We start from the raw sequence: 16,360 nt of genomic DNA, 5'->3' as shown, positions 1-16,360 counted from the left end.
CTTTTTTTCCGGAGCTGGGGACCGAACCCAGGGCCTTGTGCTTCCTAGGTAAGCGCTCTACCACTGAGCTAAATCCCCAGCCCCCAGGTTGTAACATTCTTAATTTGAAACATCTCCATGAAAAAAAAAAAAACGGTCTTCACAGGGTCCCTTGCTGGCCTGGAGTTTACTTTGTAGACTAACTAGCCTCAAATTCTCTCCTCCCTCCCTCCCCCCCCTCACGCACGCGCGTACACACACACACACACACACACACACACACACACACACACACACACCACACCCCTCTGCCTTCCAACACACACACACACACACACACACACACACACACACACACACACACACACACACACACCACACCCCTCTGCCTTCCAACTTGCAGGTGCTGAATTCAAGGCAGGCACCACCATGAGTAAATGTTAGCTGTGTTGAGTCTGGGCAGGCCTAGCGAGCTAGGCTTGGATGCTTATCTTCAGTGGGCCAATTAAACAGCCAAAAAGCAGAGAAAATGTGTTTACTGTGGCCACCTGGGAAGAGAAACAAAAGGAGCTGTGATACTTCCTGGCCCAAGTCCATCTTCCAGGGGGCCTGACAGGTTTAGGTTTAAAGAGAAAACAAGAAATAATGCATAACTAAATAATCCTGCTCAGGGTGTGGTCCCATCCATCGCTGACCCATTGTCTGGGCTACGTTGTCAGAATGGTAGGCTATCTCTCCTCTCCTATTTGGTTCCAGGCTTCAGCTTCTTCCTTTTCTCTGCATGAGACTTCTTGGGAAATTCCAGGGCGTAACATTGCAACAGAATCCTTTGTTCACACCTTCACTGAAAGCCTGTGATGGTCCCAAGCAGGAAGTAGGAGAAACCTGGGTGGGTAAACAGTTGGATCCTCCTCTTAGTTACTGTGTGACCCTCATTGGGTTCCTTACTGTCTCTATGCCTTGGGTAATCGATGATGTGGTTTGAATGTGCAGTTTGCCCCATAGGCTCATGTGTTAGCTGGTGGTACCACATCGGGAGGTTGCAGAGCCTTGAAAGGCTGAAGCCTGTCTGACGGACAAAGGGATAGGCTTAGAGGACACTCCATCTAACTTTCCATCTAACATTACAATGGGACCAGCCTCAAACTGCCATGCCAAAGCTACAGGCACCATGCCTCCTCCATTATGAGTCTAGGCTGAAATAAAAGCTTTTCTCTATGGTGCTTCTCGTCAGGTATTGGGTTACAGTGACATTTACCAGAGAGTTGGGAGTGTTGGGGTGGATAGGACCTGGTATACAGTGAACACTCAGTGATGATGATCGTGGACCTGGGCTGGCCCCCAGGGTCCCTACTGAGCCCTTGAAGCTTTAAAGAAGAGGCAGAGATGATGAGGGCTGAATTGTGGCCACCTGGACTTGAGCACCCAAAATCTCAGCCACTGCATCAGCAATGAGAAGGTAAGCCAGGCCGGAAGGGCCGCCAGGAGGTTACAGCCCAGCAAATGCAGGTACTGCACACAGGTGAAGAGTGGCATTTAGCAAGTGTCACCTGTCCGGGTTTGATGAGTGAATGAAAGGGGCGGGTTTATCTTCGCTGCCTTTCATCAAGACTCTCCTTGGGATTCTCTAAGCAGAAGTTAGAACCAGCCTGAACTGGCCCAGAGGAGCTCCAGCATGATTGAGGGTTGCTCACCTGAGCCAAGGCAAAGACTGCAGTCTTACAGAATGCTCAGGCTGTGTCGGAGCATGAGAGGTGATGACGGTCTTACCCTTTGTCCTCTTCCCTCTGTGCAAGCCTGCTTTGAGTCCTAAACATTCCAGCAGTTCAGATATGTGGCTTGTGTGTAATGAGAGGATCTTCCTACCATTTATCTGTTGTCTCCTATCACCTATTATCTACCTATCTATAACCTACCATTAATCTATCCATCATCTGTCTGTCATCTATTCACCCATTATCTATCAGCTCCCTATCTATAACCTATTAATTACTAATCTACCCATCCATCATCTATCTATCAATTGTCTATATCTATCTATCCATCCATCTACCTACCTATCCATCCATCCACCCATCCACCCACCCATTCATCCATCCATCCATCTAATCTATCTCTATCTATCATCCCATCATCTATTCATTATCAATCCTCTGTCTGTCTCTCTGTCTATGTATCATCTGTCTAGCCATCTGACATCACTTGTTGTCTGTCTGTTAGAATCCAGACCAGCCTTCTGCTGAGGCCAAGCTCACCTGCAGCAGCCTGTTTGCTCTGGAAATGTCAGTCCCCATCTTCAGAGCCTGTTGGTGGCTTTAACTCCCTAACAGACACCTCAGGTTCTGTGATGTCAGGAGAATAACAGGTGTCGGCCTCACTTACCCAAAGGAAGTGTGCAGACCTCAAGTTGCCAGGCTTTGGGATGACGTCAGAGAGCAACAAGAGGCAGCAAGCACATCTCTCACTAGTATAATGGGCACACCTCAGCTAGATGTGCCCCTCTTCTTCATTCTCTGCAGGCAGAGTTCACATTCTCTCTTGGCAATTCACCACCTACCTCTCCTCTTCTCTGTCACCCACAAGGGAATCAGAAGCACCCTGACTCCAGGGAACCTCGCCCTTCTTCCGGGACCTGTAAGGAGCGGCCTCTCCTCTGCGTTGTGAGTCTGAAATGTCCTCAGAGCTCATGCCATGCAGCTGCCCACTGGCCTGTGTTAATGTGCTGATGGTAATGTTTCTGATAAACCTCTTACCCAAAAAGATAGTCCACCTCAGTGTCCCCCTGGAGCCCAAGCCTCTTTCCATTGTCTGTCTGTCTGCCTGCCTTTTATCATTTAGCTCTGTCACTTACTTTTTAGCCTGCAGAGCGAGTTTTCCATTCCACTGCATGAAGCCACCTGCCCTTTTCCCTGGACGTGATATCCCCAGCCTACAGGCCCCATTATGCCCACATTTCCTTGTCTGGGAAGCTGTGGAGGGAGTATTTCCAGAGCCCTGTTGTGCTCGGTCTTGCTCAACTCTTTGTGACTATTCCCTGTAGGTACAGAGAGGCGGTTGACTGTAGCAGGAGCAAACAATACATCCATAGATGAAGCACAGTCTGGCCTTGTGCTTAGCTTACAGAACATCGCGGACTTGTTAGCACAGGGCTTCCAGCTCTTTCCCACTCATCTACACTGTGTACAGTCAGACCTGTGCCACAGTTCCAGGACACTTAGGAGAGAAAAATCCTTCAGATGTCTCCCCACCAAAGCTGTAGCTGTTTCCAGCTTGGAGGAAACTGACTAGAACTCCCTCGTTCACTTCAGGTGAGGCCCTCTTGAGAAGAAGACTGGTTAACAAGGCCAAAACTCCCCAGCCCCTCTCTGAGATGACCAGAAGAAGTTCTCTCGGGTCTGAATTCTCTAGTGGAGGGGTTCTTCCTCCTCGCCTCCATGCCGATCAACCTCAAAGTGATCACGCACCCTCCCTCCCATGTGAATATGCTCCCCTTGGCGGTGAGGTCTAGAAGCCACACCTGGCCTGCCACCACAGCCTTTGACATGGTCGTGCTTGTCAGCTGCACCCTGGGTGGGTGCCAGTTATACATTCGTCTTGCTCTGGTCTCGGCCCCCATGCTGATGACTGACTCATTCAGAAAGTGGTTCTCATGAGTTCAGAGAACAGATAGATGGTTCTTTGGTTTGACCACATCCCCAAACCTCACTTGTTGGAACTAAAACTACAGAGTCAGGTGGAGAATTTAAGGGGTGATTAGGGTATGATTGTCTGATCAACAGGTTACTCAAGAGTGGGTCTGTTTTCAAAGGCTGGCTGTTACCTCTTGGATACATGCCTTTGCCCTACTTCTGGAGTTTTAGGGTTGCCCACCAAAAAGAAGGGCCATTCTAGATGTGTCCCTCTAACCAGCTTCCAGAGCAATGGGCTGCATGTATCTTCATTCTTTCTTTATCAACTTCCTAGTCTGTGGTATTCAGTTTTAGTGACAGAAAATAGACTGAGAAGCACATAGCTTCTCAGTGAGGTGGGGAAGTCCTTGTCTTTCTTGGACTGAGTTGACCAGAAGGGCTGTGTCCTGTTTCATGTGTGTCAGTGTGGGTATGGCTGGGTACAGGTGTTGGTATTCTGTCTAAGCTCTGCCCCGTAGTTGCCTGGCAACAGCCAGCTGTGCCTGACTATAAAGGAGGCTGCTTGACACCTCCTCTTCCTCTTGCTCTCTTACTTCTCTCTTTCTTCTCTCTTACTCTTCTCTTTGTTCTTGTCTCTTCCCTGCTCTTCCCCTCTGTCCCTGACCCTTCTCTCTACCTGCCCTCTTCCCTCCACGTGCTCATGGATGGCCTTTCCTCTCCTCTCCTCTTCTTTTCTCATTAAACCTCTCCACAGGGAACCATGTTGGCTTGGTGTGTTCTGTCCGGGCATGGGCCAAGACTTCTACCACAACATTAAACCCTAACAACAGGAGCAAGGGTGTCATTTCTTGAGTGTTCAAATCCTTCAGGGCAGAACAAGCAAATCTGTTTTCTTTTTGGAAGTTTTCTTTGACTGGAGACAGTCAAGATTATCTATCAGTGCCTTAGTTGTGCTGAGGAGAGGTGCCAATGGCTGTTGGTCCAGCCACTCATGTAGACGAAGCAGACGCAGTATCTCAGTCACTGTTTGACCAAAGCAACTCTTATACAGGAATACATTTAACCGGGGCTGGCTTGGAGTTTCAGAGTCAGTCCATTATCATTGTGGCGGGAAATATGGCAGCAAACACAGCAGTGGAGCAGTAATTGAGAGCTACATCCTGATCTAAAAGTAGGAGAGAGACTGGGCCTAGCACGGGCTTTTGAAACCTCAATGACGTATTTCCCCCAATAAGGCCACCTCTAATCCTAAGCTTTTCCAACAGTGCTGCTCCCTACTGACTGGACCTTCAGATATATGAGCCTTTGAGGGACATTCTTATTCAAATCGCCACACTCAATAAATCTGGATGTCGCCCAGCAAGTCTTTCAGATTGGTACGAGTGGGTATTTGGTTCACAGACACTGCAGGCAATCACTTGCTCTGAGGCCAACTTGCAGTAGAGTGGAGACAGAACCATTTAAGTCTGCTGAAGCCTGCGCTCAGTGGAAACTCAAATGTCCTGTCCTGGTCTTCTCCTATACAGAACAGTTAACCTTTAGTCTCTCTGCTCAGAGTTGCCAAGTAGTGGGCTGGGTGAGATTGCAGGCCGCGTGTTCCTGGTGACAGCAGCTCACTCATTAACACTTCTGGAAGGGTTTCGTATAGTTAAACTCCAAATACTTCACAGAGCACGAGCCAAGCGACTGGGCAGAGCATGAGGCAGTTGCTGAGCACTAATGTCCCTGGTGACCACATGGCAGGCCTTGGTGGAGTTCCAGTAAAACCAGAGCCACCACAGCCATCATACTGAGACCCAGTTCTACGTCTACAGGGAACTTAGCTCTGACCCTTGAATGGTGGGGACAGACAACTTAGCCTTCAGTCTCTGTTTCCTTGACTAGACAGATATCATCGACACTGTGTGGTGGCTTGGATCGTGACATGGGAGCAGCTACAGAATGGGAAGGGGTCCTTGGCATTTGACAGGTATTGGCCCAAGCTGGAGTGGTGGATAAATGGATGGCCGACTCTAAAGGTCAGGCCTATCTTGCTGTCTAGAAAAATGGTAAATAATGGTGACAGGACTTAGGGCCTGGCATGAGGATTCTCCTGGCATTGTCAGGAGCCACCATCAGCCCACTGACTCCAGAGACAAACGTGTCCCTCAGGGAAGTGTCCCCAGAGGTGAGGCAGCCATCCTACTGCTCCATATTCAAGTAAAGTAAATCTAGGTGGTGCTAAACTGGCATTTCACCCAGAGCCGCTCCTTTTCTCTCCCAACCCCCTCAGAGCTTAAGAAGGTTCCTTTCCTCTGCCCGCACTCCTCCCAGATCACCCGAGTTCCTGCCCCCTGGGATTCACCTGTCACTGCAGAGCAAAGGGGGATCTATCTGCTTTTTGAAGCAGTCCCTCCCTGTGGGCTGCAGTTGTCACTTTCTCACTTGGTTTAATGATCAATTAATTCTGCTCAGAAAGCCCTTTGCAGCCTCCCTTCTCCTCACTCCCTGGGCTGGGTGTGGTACTTGCTGCAGGATGGCTGACAACTCCACTGGGGACATCCATGCTCCAGGATCCCAGCTGAGCACCAGTGACATTATTGTCATCTCTCTATATTTTGCCTTGAATGTGGCCGTGGGCGTATGGGTAAGAACCTGTGGTGGCCCACTGGGCTCTCAGGCAGAACTGGGGCCACCAGCGCATCCCTGGGTGTGTGTGGGACTTATTTGGTAGCCTGCTACCGGAACACTAGAATTATGGTGATTCCCTAGCTGTGCCCAGAATCCAGAAGTGGGAGGGTGTTCGAGGCTTGGAAACTCCTGATAGCCCTGCCCTGCTCAGGAACTCCGGAGCTCAGTTTCTCAGACAGGCGATCAAGCCAGCAGGAGATCCATTGACAGCAGACACCCTGCTGTGTCCTAGTCAGGCCATTCCCTGTGTACCATCTACCCTACCCACAACCTCTGGGAAGCCCAGGCTTGCCCATAGATAAGAAGCCAAAGCAATGGGGGTTCGACTTACTCAGGGTCCGTAGACTGGGAGTGGGCCCTTCTTGGTGTCATCTTTTTTTTTTTTTTCTTTTCTTTTTTTTCCGGAGCTGGGGACAGAACCTAGGGCCTTGAGCTCGCTAGGCAAGCGCTCTACCGCTGAGCTAAATCCCCAACCCCTCTTGGTGTCATCTTGATGCCAGTCCTTAGGGCGCTCCTAAATGGGAGTCGGTGAAGCAAACCAGCCCTGTCCACCCCACCGCACCATGTTCAGGTCAGTTCCTTGCCTCAGCCTTGGAATCTGAGGTTCTCTGTAGGAGACCGTCATCCCTTTCTTTCTTCCTATAACTACTGTCCCAAGATTAGAGCCTGGGAAATGAGGGAGCAGACATGTTCACTCAGTGTCACAGGCAGAGACAGCACCTACGCCACAGCGTGAGATCTACCCAAGAGGCCTGGTGAAGTCCATTTGACCTATAGTAGTGGTAGCACCAATAGGACTGTAGTGGTTAGTGATATGGACATGGTGGTGGTGGTGATGGTGGTGGTGGTGATGGTGGTGGTGGTGATGGTGGTGGTGTGGATGGTGGTGGTGGTGTGGATGGTGGTGGTGACGATGGTGATAGTGATAGTGTGGTGGTGGTGGTGGTGGTGGTACGGTCAGAGTGGTGTGAGTGGCAGCACGAATACAATTTATTATGTGATCAGATGCTAAATGACTAATGGCTCGTTATGGCCATTATCACAGTTGGGTTCATCTCTTATCCCAGCTCTGCTCTTTTTTTGTACTTTTCAGATCCTGCTTTGGTTTTGTTTTGTTTTAATTTTTATTTGGTTTTATATGAATGGGTGTTGCGTCTGCGTGTATGTCTATGCACCACCTGCTTGGTGTCCATAGAGGCCAGAAGAAGTGTCAGATCCTCTGGAACTGGAGTTATAGATGCTCGTGAGCCAATACGTAGATGCTAGGAATTGAATCCAGAGCTTTGGGAGGAGCAGTCAATGCTCTTAACCACTGAAGCCCATGTGTGTGTGTGTGTGTGTGTGTGTGTGTGTGTGTGTGTGTGTATGTGTGTGTGTGAGTGTGTGTGTGTGCATGAGTGTGTGTGTGTGGTGTGCAGTGTGTGGTATGTGGTGTGTGTGTGTGGTGTGTGTGTGTGTGGTGTGTGTGGTATGTGGTGTGTGTGTGGTGTGTGTGTGTGTGGTGTGTGTGGTGTATAGTGTGTGGTATGTGGTGTGTGTGTGGTGTGTGTGTGTGGTGTGTGTGGTGTATAGTGTGTGGTATGTGGTGTGTGTGTGTGTATGAGTATGTGTGTGTGGTGTGCAGTGTGTGGTATGTGGTGTGTGTGTGTGGTGTGTGTGTGTGTGGTGTGCAGTGTGTGGTATGTGGTGTGTGTGTGTGGTGTGTGTGTGTGTGGTGTGCAGTGTGTGGTATGTGGTGTGTGTGTGTGGTGTGTGTGTGTGGTGTGTGTGTGTGGTGTGTGTGTGTGTGGTGTGCAGTGTGTGGTATGTGGTGTGTGTGTGTGGTGTGTGTGTGTGTGGTGTGCAGTGTGTGGTATGTGGTGTGTGTGTATAGTGTGTAGTAAGTGTGGTGTGTAGTGTGTGGTGTGTGTGTGTGGTGTGTGTGTGTGGTGTGTGTGTGTGTGGTGTGCAGTGTGTGGTATGTGGTGTGTGTGTGTGGTGTGTGTGTGTGTGGTGTGCAGTGTGTGGTATGTGGTGTGTGTGTATAGTGTGTAGTAAGTGTGGTGTGTAGTGTGTGGTGTGTGTGTGTGGTGTGTGTGTGTGGTGTGTGTGTGTGTGGTATGCAGTGTGTGGTATGTGGTGTGTGTGTGTGGTGTGTGTGTGTGTGGTGTGCAGTGTGTGGTATGTGGTGTGTGTGTATAGTGTGTAGTAAGTGTGGTGTGTAGTGTGTGGTATGTGGTGTGTGTGTGCACGCGCGCGCGCGCGTGTGTGTGTGTGTGTGTGTTTTGCAAGGTGATGTCTTAGCAGCCCTGTCTTTGGTGGCATTTACCAACCACATGCTCCAACCCTCTGTCAAGTTTTACTAATTCTCATAATACCTCTAATTTCCTGATCAATAACATACCTTCTGTAACCTTCGATATTATTGATATAATAAATTATATGGACAGGCCATGTCCATATGTGACAGGGAGCTTGTGCTCCCTCTGTCCACTCCTGGGACATTCCTGGTGCCCCTCCTCCTGTCAGACCTCCCTATTTCCCAAGACACGGGACTGAAATGAGGCTGATTAGTAACCTGTCATGGCCTGTTAGTGTTCGAGTGAACACAAGAGTTGCTGATTCTCACTCCAAATCAAAAGCTAGGAATGATTAAGCTCCATAGGAAAAGACTATAGATATGAGGAAAGGCTCCTGACTGAGTGACTCCAGTGAGCTGAGGGATGCAAGAAAAACAGCTTCTTTCTGGCCAGATCAAACCAGTACAGCCTTGCCTTGAGTCAGCAAAGCCCACCTTCTGCAGAACACCTACAGCCCCTAGCAGCCACCCCCGGCAGCCTTCCAGGGACAGGTAGGTAAAGAGGCACTGTGCGAGCGGGAGGGCCTGGGCTCAAAAGCCCAGAAACCAGCCTGGTGGTGGTAGTGCACACCTTTGATCTCAGCCCTCGGGAGGTGGAGGCAGACAGAACTCTTGAGTTTGAGGCCAGCCTGGTCTATAGAGTAAGTTCCAGGACAGCCAGGGCTACCCAGAGAAATCCTGTCTCAAAACAAAACAAACAAATAACAAAAACAGACCCTGTTCAAACCATGTACCCATGAGACCAGTGCTCCCGTGGCAAGGAGATGGGAGACAAGGAGATGGGAGGCAAGGAGGAGAATCCCAAAAGTTCACAGTCCAGCTACTGGTGTCTGCAACGCTGCACCACAAGCGATCTTGTCTCAAACAAAGTGGGAGATGAGGACTGACACTGGGCCTTGTCCTCTGACCTACACACATGCGTGTGCACATGCACACACATTGATTTAAAAACGAGATGCACGTGCCCAGGAAGACGCAGCAGCAGATCTGAATGGAGAGTTTGGACCAGATGTTTCAAGTGACAATAGCTGCACGCAATTCTCATGCTGAAGGTTTGACGCAAGGGGGAGCTGTTAAAGAAACAAGGGACAAAGTGACTGCTTTGGGGTCCCAACAGGCCAGGCTGAGTCAAAATGGAGTCAGTCAGAGGGCTGGAAAGATGGCCCAGCAGTTAAGAGCACTTGCTGCTCTTCCTTGGGTCAGCCACATGGTGGATCACAGCCATCTGTAACTCCAGTTCCAGAGGATCCAATGCCATCTCCTGGCTTCTGAAGGCCCCAGACATGCACATACAAGACATACATACAGGCAAAACACCCATACACATAAAATAAAAATAGAAATTCCAAAACAGAGTGGAGATGGTCACCCTGAAGTCCCGCTTCCCCAGTGTGAAAGCAGCTTCTTCCCTCAGCCTCCAAGACATCAGAAGGAAGAGGTACTGCCGCCCGCCAAATAGGCTAGTTTCCATCTGAATGCTAAATACAGTCCCCGCCGCCTTGTTCCTTGCACCAAAAACCTAAAGTAACCCAAGTTCCCCACTCTTGCCCTGCCTCGAAGGGGCAGTCAGTCACTTCAGAGTTGACAGTTTAGAGGTTTTGTTGCCTTTTTTTTTAACCATCTGTAAAAACAACCCCTCTTTCTTGACCAATAGGAATGGCCATTCTGCCATAAGAAAGCGAGGCAGCCCAACTCTGAAACAGGAAATAAACTGGAAGCAGGTTAACTGTGTATCTTTTCCTGTCTGAGTAATATTCCACTGTGTGGACTTTGTTACTTCATTGGTTGCTAGGCTTTGAGTTGTTACCGCTTTGGGCATTTTGGATAATGCTACTGTGAACATTCCGTGTGTGTGTGTGTGTGTGTGTGTGTGTGTGTGTGTGTGTGTGTGTGTGTGTATGGCGTGTGCGTGTGCGTGTGTTTGTGTGTGGACGTGTTCTCTCTTTGCGGGTCACATGCATTGCGATACTCAGACCGTGGAGGGGCTGCCAAGCATTTGCCAGAGGCAGCAGCATCCTACATTCTCTGCAGTTTCTGCCTTTGCTTTGCTTGCAGACGGCTTGTCGGGCCAACAAGAACACAGTGAGCGGCTACTTCCTAGCAGGCCGGGACATGGCTTGGTGGCCGGTGAGTTCGCCCACGTTCTCGCCTCTCCATTGTCCACAGGGCTGACGTCATTGGGATCTGCATCCCTGGGACTCTATGTGCCTCGGTCAAGGTCCCTGTCCAATACCAGCTCAATGGAATATGCCTGGGCTGGAGGAGACCCCCAAGTTGGCTGTGTCTACGTTCTGTAAAGGGCTTTGGAGTCTGAAAAACTCTGGGTTTTGTTTGTTTGTTTTTGTTTTTGGCCTTGTGGTCTACCTATGGGTACACCTGAGCCTGGGATAGGTGGACAGGGTATGCTTCCCCTTTAGACCTGCCAGGCTAAACACCTGGAGGAGGTGTTTCTGGTCCAGGTGGAGCTGCTCTAATGGACTCACCATGATCTTTCTTCCTCCTGCAGATTGGAGCCTCACTCTTCGCAAGCAGTGAGGGCTCTGGCCTCTTCATAGGATTGGCAGGCTCGGGCGCCGCTGGAGGCCTGGCTGTGGCAGGCTTTGAGTGGAATGTGAGCCTCAGAGAATGGGCATAGCCCGTGGGAGGGCTGGGGTAGAGGGTGCAGCCACATTGACTGACCCCTGGATAGTGTGACTCCCAGAATGTGTATCAGTCAGGGTCTGCCGGACTGTGACAGGTAACATTCCACAGCAAGCTGGTCTGCAGATACCAAAGGCTGGGCAGCCCGTCAGTCCAGAGACATCTATAAGAGGGAGAAGTTTCCAGCTTCTCACAGAAAAGCAGGAGGGGCTGGGGGTAGCCTCTGCACTACTAGTCTCTGCCACATCTTGCTGTGCACCAGGGCAGGGCTAGGAGAATTGTGCCCACAGACCTCCCATGCCTCTGTCCTCACAGGCCACATATGTGCTTTTGGCGCTGGCATGGGTATTTGTACCCATCTACGTATCTTCAGAGGTGAGTCTCTTCTTGGGGCTATGCCAGAGGCTGGACTCTCACCAAGTTGGGAGGGAGAGGCAGGACTCTGGATGGGGCTAGCCTTCCCCGACACTCACCTTTGAGAGCACTTAGCCCTCATCTCGTCTGCCTCCTCAGATTGTCACCTTGCCTGAATACATTCAGAAGCGCTTCGGTGGCCAGCGCATCCGCATGTACTTATCTGTCCTATCACTGTTGCTGTCTGTCTTCACCAAGATATCGGTGAGCTGCCCCCAGCCTGCTCCTGCATGGAAACTGTTAGGATTGGGGGGTGGGTAAAGAGTTTGGGAGGGACCTTAGAGACTAGCTCATCTGGCAACTTGTGAGTACACCAGCTAGGGAAACCGAGGACCAGGGAGAGATGGTCACTTGGGCACAATCTCCTGACGCCCAGCTGGGCAGGAGGGGTAGGGGGATGAGAGCGGCGCTATTCTTCAAAGAGAGCAAGGCCTGACCGCTAGAGGGAGCCAAAGACCTCATGGTGCCTGTTAGTTCCATGCTCTAAGTCTATCTGGGTCTCCTGCCTGCCTACAGCTTTCTCTTAGGACCTGGCCCTGAAGTATCAGAAGCAGGACGCTCACTTCCAATCTTAAAGTAGAAGCTCAAGGCCTGACTGGTGCAAGCACCTGGTTTTACAGACAGGGAACCTGAGGCTGTGGGGAAGGTCAGTGGGCTTCAGGGGAGGCCCCGTAGTTGTGGTAGGCCCAGTACGATTCCTCAGGGTTGCCTAACCTCCATCGGCAGGCTCCTGAGAGGAGATAGAACTGAGTCATCCACTGAGGGCGCCTGCCTGGCCTTATGCTCTGCCTCCTGTGGAGGTCGGGACCTGGGGAGGTGGATGCTGACTGTTTCCCACAGCATCAGCCATAGCAGAGCACAGCATTTCCTAGATGTTCTCAGACAACATGAGCTTCCTCTCTGTGGGGATTGATTCCTCTCCAATCTGGGGTTTGAGTTGAACCATCCCTCTTACCTCCACCCCCTTTCTCCCCAAACCCACCTCCTAGAAGCCAGGCAGAGTGAAGAAAGCCTGCTTCTGGCCTGCCCAGGGCCCACCCTCCAGCGGGGGGTGGATGGATGTATACAGAAGACAGGCAAAGCCGGGGCTCAGATGAGAATGAGATGGGACTGAACTTCAATGGAAAAAAGGACGTGACAGTCACAGGGGATGCCAAGGAAAGAGACGGGGCCACAGAAGAGGTGTCTGGGGGCCATCGCTAAGGACATTTTCAGGGTGGGAACCTCTGAGGAGAAGCTAGGTCAGCCTTGAGAGGTGATGGTGACTGGGGCACACCTGCAGGCACGTACTAACATTCATAAAACCAGTCAAGTGCCACATATGCCTCTGGGACAGACAAACTGCTCTGAAGGGCAGCGGTGGGACAGGAGACTGCAGCCTTAGGCTGGGAGAGGTCAACGAGACCCAGAATTGGTGGGTTATCAGCTGGGGGTGGCCAGGGCCAACTCTGCAGAGTCTTTCTCAGAAGGAGAAAAGGAAGTGGGCTGAAGCAGGGTGGTTCCTTTCCCATCTAAGACCTTACATTGGGCAGGACTTCAGAGGGCAGAGGGACGCTCAGTGCGTAGGAGGGGCCTTAGAGACAAGCTCATCTACCAGCTGCTGAGTCCTCCACCAAGGTTATGGTGACCAGGCCAAGGTTAGCTAAGATCCAGGTCTCTGTCAGAACCACAACAACCAGGATGTGGCTTCAGACTCTGTCTTGTGGGTGACTCCGAGTTACCAGCTGTAAATGGGGAGCAGTCACGTCAAGGTCCTGCCTCAGCACCAGGCGCTGCCCGTGGAGACTGAGAGGAAGCGGGAGGAGGCACTAATTGCTGTGCTTGGTTTGGGAGAGGCTGGGCCCGCCCTGGGTCTTGGCTTCAGAGTGGAGCTATTTGAAGTGCGTGGGCCACACTAGGCCCAGACACAGAGCCCAGGAACGCCCTGCCTGTCTGTACAGCCTGTCCAGGCAGAGGTCACGGGCCCTCCTGCTGCTGTTGTTCAAACTTGGGCACCAGCACGCAGATCGACATGGCAAGTATGGAAAATCACAGCCCGAGCTTGGAGCCAAGAGTCTGAATGCCGCTCCATCACTGTGGGGCTCTGGGCAAGTCATTTAACCTCTGGAAGATGGGGAGGTGAAGCATGACACTACTTGCCCCTCAGCAAAGGCTAACCACGGCCCCCAAGGTGATCCATCACACCGCTCCTGCTACCTCACTGACCTTACCTCTCCCTCTCCCCAAGAACTGCACACCGCACATCAGCCATATTGGCCTCCATACTCTTCCATAAACACCTCAGGGCTCTGCACTTGTCTCCCCCAGTCGCTCTTCTCTGGTTATGCATGCCCTACCATCACCTCTCTGGATCCTCACATCTCTCTGGTTGCCTCTTTCTCCACAGGTCTAACTCCCTTACTTTCTCTCCCTCTTTCTTCCTTCCCTTGACATTTTTTTGGGATTATGAAAGTTGGCTTAGAAAGTCATAGATGAATGTAGTGATTCATTCCTACAATCCCAGCATCTGAGAGGCTGAGGCAGGAGGATTGCTGTGAATTCAAGGCCAGCCTGGGTTACAGAGTAAGACCCTGTCTCAATAAGTCAAACAGAAAGGGGGGCTGGGGATTTAGCTCAGTGGTAAAGCGCTTACCTAGGAAGTGCAAGGCCTTGGGTTCGGTCCCCAGCTCCGAAAAAAAGAACCAAAAAAAAAAAAAAAAAAACAAACAAACAAAAAAAAAAAAAACAAAAACAAAAAAAACAAAAAAACCAGAAAGGATATGTTCTCTCTCTCTCCCTCTCCCTCCCCCCCCCTCTCTCTCCCCCTCTCTCCCAGTGAGTGTTATTGTGTGTCCATCCTGCCCTTAGGATGGATGGAGAAAACAGCCAGGAATTGGCTCCCACCTCCACCCCTCCTTTGTTTTCCCCTGTGGAGGTCTAGAGAGTAAATTACTTCAGCACTGAGCACCACAGCCTCTGTCCTGCCAATGGTGGACAGCAGTGCCATGGGATGGGATAGGTTCAGCCTATAGGCTTCTGCTCCATTCTCTAATCTAGGGGAACATGCCACTTGCCATGTGCCTACCATGTGCTTGGGTGTGGGTGACCAGGCCAGCCCTGAATGCACTTTGCAGACAGACCCTGCACACAGGATCCTCGTGAGGAAGCAATCATAGAGGTAGAAACAGAAGAGCCAGTCAGCCTGGGTCTGGAAGCCTAGACTTCTGCCCAGCAGGTGCAGGCACCCACTCTCTCCTTGCACAGGCAAGCACAGGCAGGGCAGCAGGGCTCACAAGGGACAGGAAGGGAGAACCAGATGGGTATTTGGAAAGAGTCCCCAGTGGCAGCAGCAGGTGAGAGGCAGAGTACAGCAAATCCAAGCAGATCCTCTCTCCTCTGTGCTGCCTTACTCAAGGTCTCAGACAGGGAACACGTGACCACCAGAGGGGGTCACAGAAGTTCTGCGCAGTTCCACAGAGGAGCACAAGAGAGAAAAGGAATAGGTTGGCAAGAAGAGGACGCAGACTAGGGCCTGAGCCTGGGATGGCCCAGCCTCCCTCACCTCCTGTGACACAGCATGAGGGCCCATTTCCTTTAGATGGAGGTGCAGTGTCTCCATGAGCACTTCAGCTCAGCGCTGTGAGCCCAGTGGAGCTGCCCTCCCCATGGGGGTCTCCCTCCCTCTTCCCACCCCTCCTGTGCAGTAAGTGCAGGGTGTGTCACAAAGCAGAGTGGGGCTGAGCTCAACACTGTGCTCTTCAGGGGCAGCCCAGCCAATGGGTTCCTCCCCAAGAAGCTCGAAGGTCCAGGGTCCTGCAGCAGAGAAGGTTGGCCTCATCTGCTTCCTAAGCGAGGCGACTGCTGTTCCGCATTGACAGTCATCTGCTAGAGGCTGTGAGCATTAGAGGAGCCACCGAACATGTGACCCTCAGGATGGTGCCTGGCACACAAATGTGTCCCCACTATCAAGGCAGGCAATATAGGAAGAGCTTCCTGGGGACATCTGGTCTTTGAGAATCAGGTGCGTACAAGGCTAGGCAAGGAACCCTTGTTGAATTTGGCAAGGCACCGCAGTGTTGCTGGAGAAGGGGGTTGTGATTGGGTGAGTGTGGGTCAGTCAGAGCCCACTGCAGCAGGAGCAGAGGCCTGACTTGCCTCAAACCTCAGAATGGCCCTTTCTTCGGCACATGGATGCCCAGTCCTGTCCTTTGGGCTGTGTCTCTGAGTTTTGCTGTGATGGGCAAGTTCCTCCACTCTCTTGGCCTCCACCTTCCCACCTGTATTTTGGGGAATGAGGTTAGACTCTGCGGCTTCCCCCAGACTACTAAGGAAAGTCGGCACAAAGGATAGTAAGTCCCAGGGAGGGTCCTCATCTTCTGGACCTTTAATGCCAAGCTAATGGGTGACAGGTTGTTGGAGGGAGGGGCTGCAGGATGAAAGGCTGAGTGCTTCTGACTGACTGTTGGAAGCAAGTTTGCTCCACTCATCCTAGACTATACCCACTGGTATCCTGCTTAACAAATAAGGACAGTGGTGTCCCAGGAGGGAGGTAGCCTGCTCAAAAAGTTCAAGGTGGGGCCACGTAGGACAGACCTAGGTCCCCGTAGCTATTAGTACAAGGTTGAAGCTTAGGCTAGATGGTGTTCAGATAGGCCTTACCAGTGCCCTGGGTCTCCCCTAGGACAACAGTCCTTTCTGGATGATGAGCAGG

General features: G+C 51.3%; 1 protein-coding gene across 1 annotated transcript in view; it reads left to right on the top strand.

Annotated features, from left to right (window-relative positions):
* Positions 1–6,090: 6,090 nt before the first annotated feature.
* The window catches only part of Slc5a10 (solute carrier family 5 member 10), a 46,934-nt gene continuing 36,664 nt past the window's right edge, over positions 6,091–16,360 (top strand). The window contains exons 1-5 of the mRNA NM_001107007.2: positions 6,091–6,234; positions 10,672–10,743; positions 11,123–11,227; positions 11,572–11,631; positions 11,770–11,874. Of these exons, the coding sequence (NP_001100477.1) occupies positions 6,124–6,234; positions 10,672–10,743; positions 11,123–11,227; positions 11,572–11,631; positions 11,770–11,874 (453 nt within the window). The 5' untranslated portion in view covers positions 6,091–6,123. The remainder of the gene's footprint in view (positions 6,235–10,671; positions 10,744–11,122; positions 11,228–11,571; positions 11,632–11,769; positions 11,875–16,360) is intronic.

The sequence above is a fragment of the Rattus norvegicus genome, chromosome 10 (assembly GCF_036323735.1).
Source record: "Rattus norvegicus strain BN/NHsdMcwi chromosome 10, GRCr8, whole genome shotgun sequence".
NCBI lineage: Eukaryota > Metazoa > Chordata > Mammalia > Rodentia > Muridae > Rattus > Rattus norvegicus.
The sequence above is the reverse complement of the archived record's forward strand: the minus strand, read 5'-3'. Positions and strand labels throughout refer to the sequence as shown.